This window comes from Salvelinus namaycush, chromosome 16, assembly GCF_016432855.1.
Source record: "Salvelinus namaycush isolate Seneca chromosome 16, SaNama_1.0, whole genome shotgun sequence".
Taxonomy (NCBI): Eukaryota; Metazoa; Chordata; class Actinopteri; order Salmoniformes; family Salmonidae; genus Salvelinus; species Salvelinus namaycush.
Window position 1 is genome coordinate 29,309,676 of NC_052322.1, and position 10,460 is coordinate 29,320,135.

Sequence of the window (10,460 nt, forward strand, 5' to 3'; positions counted from 1 at the left end):
CAGGGTTTCTCATCTCCAAGCCCTCACTACTGTATGTGGAAGAGACTGGGTGTGACACATAGGACAGATGACCTCCAGAACAGACTAGCATAGCATACCGTTTACGTCAACAAAAGAAGCATGACACATTACCATATGGTGTCAGGAAACCCCTGACGCCATACAGGGTACAGAAGTAGAGAAGAGATTCAGAAACTCTTGGAGGACAATGGAATTAAATGAAAAGCTTCTTTATTATTAAAAGTAGAACCAACGCGTTTCAGCCATAAAACAGTGCAATTCCTGAATGTACCCTGATTCCGCAGACGTACTCTGATGAAGGTGTAACATGGTCCATCCATGACATGGTCAATTCAGTATTCAGTAGAAGAAAAAAAGAATCACAGAAATACAATAGACCATTTTCACTTCCTGAAGCCCAGCTATACTGTTGGATTGAATAGACTACTCACCAGGTCGTGGTTGGTGGAGTTGGAGTCGTCCTCAGGGAAGGGGATGTAAACAGCTAAGGCCACACAGTTGGCAAAAATAGAGAGCAGTATAAAGATATCAAAGGGTCTGAGGCACACGGTCAAGGAACAATGTTCAAAGTACACAGTCAATACGTGAGCATAAATAGATAGAGCACATTGCAGTCATGTAAAGGCAGGGGGGAAATTCAGAAATTATCTTGGATCTTATGAAATTAAAAAAACAATGATCAAAGCAAACATGTTTAAATACAGCAACATCATAATTTTGATATATGGTAGAGAAATGACTCCTTATCATGGGATTGTCTTAATGCATCATCTTTAGAAAACACACTGGATACGTTCTGTGATGGCTGCTTTCAGAACTAAACTCAAATGAACTCTTTAGACTGTTTTCACCTGGGGTCTTGTCTGATAGAGTGTTTTCACCTGGGGTCTGGTCTGATAGAGTGTTTTCACCTGGGGTCTGGTCTGATAGAGTGTTTCCACCTGGGGTCTGGTCTGATAGAGTGTTTTCACCTGGGGTCTGGTCTGATAGAGTGTTTCCACCTGGGGTCTGGTCTGATAGAGTGTTTCCACCTGGGGTCTGGTCTGATAGAGTGTTTTCAGCTGGGGTCTGGTCTGATAGAGTGTTTCCACCTGGGGTCTGGTCTGATAGAGTGTTTTCAGCTGGGGTCTGGTCTGATAGAGTGTTTTAAGCTGGGGTCTGGTCTGATAGGGTGTTTTCAGCTGGGCTCTGGTCTGACAGAGTGTTTTCACCTGGGGTCTGGTCTGACAGAGTGTTTTCAGCTGGGGTCTGGTCTGATAGAGTGTTTTCACCTGGGGTCGGGTCTGACAGATTGTTTTCAGCTGGGGTCTGGTCTGATAGAGTGTTTTCAGCTGGGGTCTGGTCTGATAGAGTGTTTTCAGCTGGGGTCTGGTCTGACAGAGTGTTTTCAGCTGGGGTCTGGTCTGACAGAGTGTTTTCAGCTGGGGTCTGGTCTGATAGAGTGTTTTCAGCTGGGGTCTGGTCTGATAGAGTGTTTTCACATGGGGTCTGGTCTGACAGAGTGTTTCCACCTGGGGTCTGGTCTGATAGAGTGTTTTCACCTGGGGTCTGGTCTGATAGAGTGTTTTCAGATGGGATCTGGTCTGATAGAGTGTTTTCAGCTGAAGAAGAGAAAATACTTAATATGGAGACTGCAACCTAAATGATTTTGTTACTGAATTTGTTTGTTTGTTGCTTGGAAGGGGGCCTGACGCTAACTATCGGGGGATGAAACGTGCCATAATTACTATTATGAACTGCTTTCGCCTGTAAACTAACAGACCAACATCAACAGGTGTTTTCCATGTGTGGACACAGAGTCCCTGTATATCTCCATTGAGAGCCCCAGAAAGGATACTTCCACTCCACGAGGCTGATGCAGGCTCTGCGGATGGGATTGTTGAGGGTGAGGCAGAACAGGGCCCTGGGCGGCCTGCTGTTGGTGGAGCCGCCCTGCTTCTTGCTCTTGGCGTACTGTTGCCTCTTCCTCTGTGACAACGAGCCTACCGGTGCAGGTGTGGCCCCAGGGACAGAGTTGCGGGCGCTCATGCTCTGGGAGACGTCGCCCTGGGAGTTACGAGCAGCATGGATCTCGGCCTGCCAGGAGATAGTGCCAGTCTGGGGGCAGGACTTGGGCTGGGAGGGGTTTTCTGACCAGAGGGCCGGCGTATCACCAGGGGGAGGGGCTCTGGTGCTGCTGGCATATTGTGCCCCTGAGGAGAGAATGATAAGGGTGAGAGTGAGAGAGAGAGGGGGGGGGGGGGGGGGGGTCGGGGAAGAGAGGGGGGGTGAGCAGAGAAAGGTGTAAGCCAGAGAGTAAGGGGAAGGTGAAGGTGAGAGAATGGTGAGAGAACCAGGGGAAAGAGAGAGGAAGGGAGAGAGGCATCAATACAAACTGTGTGACATTCAGTGACAGTGACCTCACCAGTCGATCTGTCTATGCAGTGAATTTCAGAGCTCCAAACCTGCAGAACCCTCCTCTAGCCATGCTTTTAACCAACAAGTCGTCATGTGACACATAAATATCGAAATGAACCATTTAACGCCATTTGTTTTCATGCAGATCACAGAGAGACATTACAATGCCCACAAGTGTAGCGATTGTGCTTAATTTAGTATGTACGCCTAGTTATTGTTGTATCTAATTCTTCATTTAAAAAAAAATTAAATCTCAGAAAACCACTAAATGTTATTTATATCCCCAAACATGAATTTTGAGGTGAGCTAATCAGAATGGCAAGCTGTAATCAAAGCAATGAAATCCTTGGACAGGATAGTGTTATTGTTTGATTGGGGGGGGGGGGGGAAGCTGAACAGGGAGCATTCCCTTGACAACTAAGGAAAACACCAAGGATACAAGGGAAGGCTGGTCAGTGCTCAGTACACCATATGGATGCTACATAAAAGACAAAATGATAGGAAAAAATGAAAATAATGTGGGGGAAAAACAATTATTTCTGTTGTCACATACTGTGAAATGTTTTACATAATCCTAACAACAAATTAATAATCCAACATCTGTCGTGGATGCATGTACACAAACTGTTGATGCAAAACTGAGTCAGTCTAGATTATTTTAAATAACATTCAATCGTAGAAAACTGCTGTAGACTAACAGTGAAATTCTTAAATACGGGTCCCTTTCCAACAATGCAGAGTAAAGATAAAGATTAAAATAACAAAATATCAAATGTACTGACAAATACAACTTCATCTACAGAATTCCACCGTTTCCTCTCAACTAGACTAGAATTCATAGTCCAAATATCCATCAAATGAATCCACAAATAAACCTACCTTTTCTTACGACTAAGTTTAAGGTACAGCTGATTTTTCAAATATATTACTGAGACATCAGTGAAGTATACTGCTAATAAAAAACAAGAACATTTGAGACGTTCTCAGCACAAAACAAATGGAAAGCATAGGACTCCAGGTCACACCAGACACATGCGATAACACCGATACAAGACTATAGAAAAGCGCACGAGCTTCTTCCCAACAGCGCAGCGCTCCAGAGACGAATTAGTCAAAAGCATCATAGGGATGTATTTACCTTCGGGCTGTTGCTCTGATTTTTGCATTATCTTATCCACATTGAAACTCCGTTCTAAACCCAACACAATAGAAGTGGAATAATAGCCTAAACGTTAAATCAAAATTATTTTACTACATTTAATAAAGTACACAGAACCTCAGAGATTTAGCCTACCACAAACATCCTTGAAATGCAACATCCGGGTGTTTCACATGATGGATCGTAGCTGGCTAAAATACAGACGCCTACATTCTTTCCTGGATCAGTGGTCCATACAAGTCCATTTGATTGTTGATTGTTTTTTGTTTAGCCTACTGAAGCAACATGGCAACAGCATTCTCTCAAGAACGAAGCGAAGATGTGATTTTGGACCCTGTGTCCAAGGTGTGCAAAGTGGCACTGTTCACTCTCTCATGGGCACGATTGGCATCCCATGCTAATCCGTTTAAAGACAGCATTTATACTATAGAATAGCCTTCTACTGTACTCTGCCAGGGATGTGTGCTGTAAATAAGTCGGATTCGGAGTTGGGCCAATGCCAATTAATTAAAATGACATAGTCACCATTGACCGACCTGACTTTCCTTTCCAACTAGGGCGACTGTCTCGAGACGAACAATCCAATATAAGCCATCCATAGCCTAAGAACATATACAATTAACCCTAATATATCAAACGACTAAGTCTAACTAATAAATGATGGCACTAACATTACTGTGACAGCGATGTAATAACTTTATTAAACATGTGTAGGTTTAAGGTTAATCAATTTGTTGCTCAATAACTTCCCAGGGCAATCACAGAGGCTAATGTGCCTGTGGTAACGTAAATTACGCACACACACAAGTCGTCGCACCACACACACAGACACGTACACCCACATGCACACACGAACACACACACACGATTATGAAACATGCATGATTTAGGATTAATAAGAGTCACTAACTGACAATAAATGTGTTATGAGCTTGATACAAATGTATTTCTATAACCCAAAAACGAATCACCTTTTGCTCGTGTTTAGGCTATAGCTTAAGGCAACTCTATGACGCTCTAAAATTAAATTATTATTTCTCTCTCTCACATAATTCAATTCCCTGCATGGATATGTCAGACATGAAGACCTGCTGTTCACACCTTTCAAAGTTCACATTTAACAGGTTACATTTCACCATTCTGTCACTCTCGTTCTATCACTTGGTTTTCAAGAGTTGTCTTTCAAGAGGCTATAGCATTGTAAAACTTAAAAGTAATATAAACTCAATACTTTTCAGCCTAAAAAACTAAAAAGTATTATTATACACAGCTGGCTCTTAAAATCCTCCTCCAAATAGGCCTGGGGTGACATAAATCTGTCACATCTATTCCATTCTCAAATAACATGAATATAGTAGCGCACGCTCGTGGGGAGGACATCAGCTTTATGCACATACACAGTAGCCCTATATGACTTTAAATTAGCTCGTAGGTTAGACGTACACTTTACTCATGCATTGTTGGCTGTTTTCTCTAACGGTGCCGGACGTCAGCAAGAGGTCGTTAGGCAACATACATTGCGTAAACGTCTATCCCCATGAGGGACACACTCTTTTCACGTCACTTCGATAGTAATTTTCGCTAACCCTAAACTCTTTCCTAACCGTAACCTCCTAACCTGATACGCTAATTATCCTAACCTGCTGCGTAAATTCTCATAACCTGCTACTAAAAAGTCAATTTGTTATCGAAGTGGCGTGAAAAGATTGTTTCCCTTTCCCATGACTTACCCCGGTGTCTTCGAACCCCGACAGTGAACGCCATATCATCTCCCTCTTCTTTGAGGCCACTCGACGCCGTTTAGTGTACACATTCTACAACGAATCAACAGGTAATGTATGTGTATTTAAAGTACGACAGTAAGAAAGTAAGTAGTAAGTAAATTGCCTTGCACGAGCCTTGGTTTGTGTGAGCCGGAATTGCTCATAGGAGCAAGAGCCTATCTCCCGTTTCAATGTATGTAGCGTGAGGCAGTTTGATGTACAGGTACACCCCCTGGACAGGACGCTAGCCTTTCGCAGGGCCTGTGTTGGAAGGTTACCGGTTATTGGATTAGCCTACATCTACCTGCAGCCGGATAACTGTTTCACAGCAGCTATAATCCCTCAATTATAATCCCTATGTTCCTCACTGAAGCAAATGATGTTGTTGGTCTAACTGGCATTATAGACTACTTCAGCAAACTAATGAAATAGTTTCAATATCAATTTCATATGCTGGCCTAGTATATGGCCTATGGTTTTGGACGCCCATGTCACTCATTTATCACTAATAACGGTATACCTATTTACAGATCAGGTAGGCCTATCTATTTTACTGAGAGTAGCCTTTGCCCAACCTCGCATTGGTGTTTAGTGTATTTTTTTAACTGTCTTCCCTATGCTAAAAGAGGCGTTAGATTTCACATGGTTGAGTGTCACCTGTAGCTCCAAATTACAAAAGTGTCGCCACACGGATTATGGGTGTCGTTGAAATATATTGCAGCAATGCCACCGTGTGGTGATTAGTAAATAATACAGTCTTCATAGGACTTGGCCCTGAGGGAAAAATAACATTTATACTTTTAATTTTAAGAACAAATTCTTATTTGGAACAGTGGCAGTGACAGATGTGTCCCTTGTCAGCTGGGGAATTCGACCCAGCAACCTTTTGGTTACTGGCCCAACACTCTAACCACTAGGCTACCTGCCGCCGCTGTCCGAAATAAACACTTCGACCCTAACACTTTTCCTAGATCTGAAAGAAATGTATGAATTTGGTTGGTGTAGTCATTCTTTTCATCTGACAGCAGGATAGGTGGGGTTTTTAATCATTGTTTGTGAAAAATGATTGCAGTATGATGGCTCAACACTCACTATCCGTCAATGTTGCTTTGTTTTGTTATTTATTTAATTATTTTGAATTATGTTTATTTAATTTGATCCCTTAGGTCCTCGGGTGGGGTGGGATTGGGGTGTAACTTCATTTTGTATGTATGTATGTATGTTTGCTGACAATTATTATTTCTAATTAAAACCAGTGGTGTTAAAAGTACCTAATTTTTATACTTGAGTAAAAGTAAAGATACCTTATTAGAAAATGACAAAAAAAAATTTAAAGTCACCCAGTAAAATACTACTACTAGTCTAAAAGTATGTGGTTTTAAATATACTTAAGTATCAAAAGTAAATGTAATTGCTAAAAGTGCAAATAGTCTGGGTAGCCATTTGATTAGATGTTCAGGAGTCTTATGTTTTGGGGGTAGAAGCTGTTTAGAAGCCTCTTGGACCTAGACTTGGCGCTCAGGTACCGCTTGCCGTGCGGTAGCAGAGAGAACAGTCTATGACTAGGGTGGCTGGAGTCTGACAATTTTTAGGGCCTTCCTCTGACACCGCCTGGTATAGAGGTCCTAGATGGCAGGAAGCTTGGCCCCAGTGATGCACTGGGCCGTACGCACTACCCTCTGTAGTGCCTTGTTGTCGGAGGCCAAGCAGTTTCCCTACCAGGCAGTGATGTAACCCGTTAGGATGCTCTTGATGGTGCAGCTGTAGAACCTTTTGAGGATCTGAGGACCCATGCCAAATCTTTTCAGTCTCCTGAGGGGGAATATGTTTTATCATGCCCTCTTCACAACTGTCTTGGTGTGCTTGGACCATGTTAGTTTGTTGGTGATGTGGACGCCAAGGAACTTGAAGCTCTCAACCTGCTCCACTACAACCCTGTCGATGAGAATTGGGGCGTGCTCGGTCCTCCTTTTCCTGTAGCCCACAATCATCTCCTTTGTCTTGATCACGTTGAGGGAGAGGTTGTTGTCCTTGCATCACACTGTCAGGTATCTGACCTCCCTGTAGACTGTCTCATCGTTGTCGGTGATCAGGCCTACCACTGTTGTGTCATCTGCAAACGTAATGATGGTGCAGTCATGAGTGAACAGGGAGTACAGGAGGGGACTGAGCACACACCCCTGAGGGGCCCCGTATTGAGGATCAGTGTGGCGGATGTGTTGTTACCTACCCTTACCACCTGGGGGCGGCCCGTCAGGAAGTTTAGGATCCAGTTGCAGAGGGAGGTGTTTAGTCCCAGGCTCCTTAGCTTAGTGATGAGCTTTGAGGGAACTATGGTGTTGAACACTGAGCTGTAGTCAATAACTAGCATTCACATGTAGGTGTTCCTTTTGTCCTAGTGTGAAAGGGGAGTGTGGAGTGCAATAGTGATTGCATCATCTTTGGATCTGTTGGGGCGGTATGCAAATTGGAGTGGGTCTAGGGTTTCTGGGATAATGGTGTTGGATGTGAGCCATGACCAGCCTTTCAATGCTACAGATGTGAGCTACATGGCTACAGATGTGAGTGCCATGGGTCGGTAGTCATTTATGCAGGTTATCTTAGTGTTCTTGGGCACAGAGACTATGGTGGTCTGCTTGAAACATGTTGGTATTACAGACTCAGACCGGGAGAGGTTGAAAATGTCAGTGAAGACACTTGCCAGTTGGTCAGCGCATGCTCAGAGTACACATCCTCGCCTTGTGAAAGTTATTCACATCGGCTGCAAAGAGCGTGATTACACAGTCGTCGGAACAGCTGATGCTCTCATGCATGTTTCAGTGTTACTTGCCTCGAAGCGAGCATAGAAGTAATTTAGCTCCTCTGGTAGGCTCGTGTCACTGGGCAGCTCTTGGCCGTGCTTCTCTTTATAGTCTGTAATAGTTTGCAAGCCCTGCCACGTCCGACGAGCATCGGAGCCGGTGTAGTACAATTTGATCTTAGTCCTGTATTGATTCTTTGCCTGTTTGATGGTTCGGCACAGCAGGATTTCTTATAAGATTCCGGAATAGAGTCCCACTCCTTGAAATCGGCAGCTCTACCCTTTAGCTCAGTTGCCTGTAATCCATGCCATCTAGTTGGGGTATGTACGTACGTCACTGTGGGTATAACGTCATCAATGCACTTATTGATGAAGCCAGTGACTGATGTGGTGTACTCCTCAATGCCATCGGAAGAATCCTGGAACATATTCCAGTCTGTGCTAGTAAAACAGTCCTGTAGCTTAGCATCTGCTTCATCTGACCACTTTATTGACCAAGTCACTGGTGCTTCCTGCTTTAATTTTTGCTTGTTAGCAGGAATGAGGAGAATAGAATTATGATCAGATTTGTCAAATGGAGGGCGAGGGAGAGCTTTGTACGTGTCTCTGTGTGTGGAGTAAAGGTGGTCTAGAGTGTTTTCCCTCTGGTTGCACATTTAACATGCTGGTAGAAATGAGGTAAAACGGATTTAAGTTTCCCTGCATTAAAGTCCCTGGCCACTAGGAGCGCTGCCTCTGGATGAGAGTTTTCCTGTTTGCTTATGGCGGTATACAGCTCATTGAGTGTGGTCTTAGTGCCAGCATCGGTCTGTGGTGGTATGTAGAAAGCTACGAAAAATACAGATGAAAACTCTCTAGGTAGATAGTGTGGTCTACAGCTTATCATGAGATACTCTACCTCAGGCAAGCAAAACCTTGAGACTTACTTAAATATCATGCACCAGCTGTTGTTTACAAATATACATAGACCCTCATCCCTTATCTTACCAGAGGCTGCTGTTCTATCCTGCCGATACAGTGTATAACCCGCCAGCTGTGTGTTATTCATGTCGTCGTTCAGCCACGACTCGGTGAAACATAAGATATTTTAAAAAACAATGTCCCGTTGGTAGAACATACGTGCTTTTAGTTCTTCCAATTTATTATCCAGAGATTGGTCCTATTGGCCAACGTACAATGTCAAAGGCAGATTAGCCACTAGTCGTCGGATCCTCACAAGGTACCCCGATCTCCTTCCGCGATACCTCTTCCGTCTCTTTCTCTTGCAAATGGGTGTCTGGAGTAAATTCCTCTCGTTCGAATTATTAAAGAAAAATTATTCATCCAATTCAAAGTGAGTAATTGCTGTTCTGATGTCCAGAAGCTTTTTTCAGTCACACGAGACGGTAGCAGCAACTTTATGTACAAAATAAGTTACACACAATGCAAAAAAACGAACAAAATAGCAAGGTTGGTTAAGAGCCAATAAAACGGCAGCCATCCTCTCCGGCCCCCAGTAGTGATGACCAGCGATGTTCTCTTGATAAGTGTGTGAATTAGACAGTTTTCCTGTCCTGCTTTGCATTCAAAATGTAATGAGTACTTTTGTGTGTCAGGGAAAATGTATGGAGTAAAAACTACATAATTTTCTTTAGGAATGTAGTGAAGTAAAAGTTGTCAAAAATATAAACAGTAAAGCAAAGATACCCCCAAAAAACTACTTTAGTAGTACTTTCAAGTATTTTTTTGTACTTTACACCACTGATTGAAACACAATTTGATCACAAAAAAAATTGAATATATTTTTATTCATTACGTTGTTTGCCATGGGGCGGAGAGAATATATTTTGCAATTGTATAACTAATTTCCAAAAATTCAACACATTTTTCCATAGGGTGGAGGCAAATGTTGGCCGTTTTTAATATGATAACTAATGATCAATGGGCCCCACCCTGGTTGGTAATTCGACCATGCTTACTACAAGTTTAGATAGCTGTCTGCTAGACTCATTTTGCAATCCCCCCAAAATTTTGCTGACATGGGCTGATGCACAACCAAATTTAGAAATTACACCTTGTGTATTCTATTATTCCAACTCAATAGTAAATTGAGACCCCGACTGAAGGGGGGCCACGGACCGCCAGTTTCCCATCCCTGGCCTACGTGGAGACAGGCCATAGCAAAATAGCAACCTCTAAAATCCATTGTAACCTACTCGTGAACAAGCAATAATTATTCACTCCAAATAATTGTGAAACAAAAAGTGAGGCGGAACTATAAGGCATTCGGTCCATGACTACCGACGTGCACCACCCGCGGACACTGGAAATGGAGTGTTCA

General features: G+C 43.1%; 1 protein-coding gene across 1 annotated transcript in view; it reads right to left on the reverse strand.

Annotated features, from left to right (window-relative positions):
* The window catches only part of LOC120061615 (voltage-dependent L-type calcium channel subunit alpha-1D-like), a 111,233-nt gene extending 105,892 nt beyond the window's left edge, over positions 1 to 5,341 (reverse strand). Inside the window, exons 1-3 of the mRNA XM_039011520.1 lie at positions 5,308 to 5,341; positions 1,859 to 2,213; positions 453 to 558 (exon numbers count right to left, since the gene is read on the reverse strand). Of these exons, the coding sequence (XP_038867448.1) occupies positions 453 to 558; positions 1,859 to 2,213; positions 5,308 to 5,341 (495 nt within the window). The remainder of the gene's footprint in view (positions 1 to 452; positions 559 to 1,858; positions 2,214 to 5,307) is intronic.
* Positions 5,342 to 10,460: the final 5,119 nt, after the last annotated feature.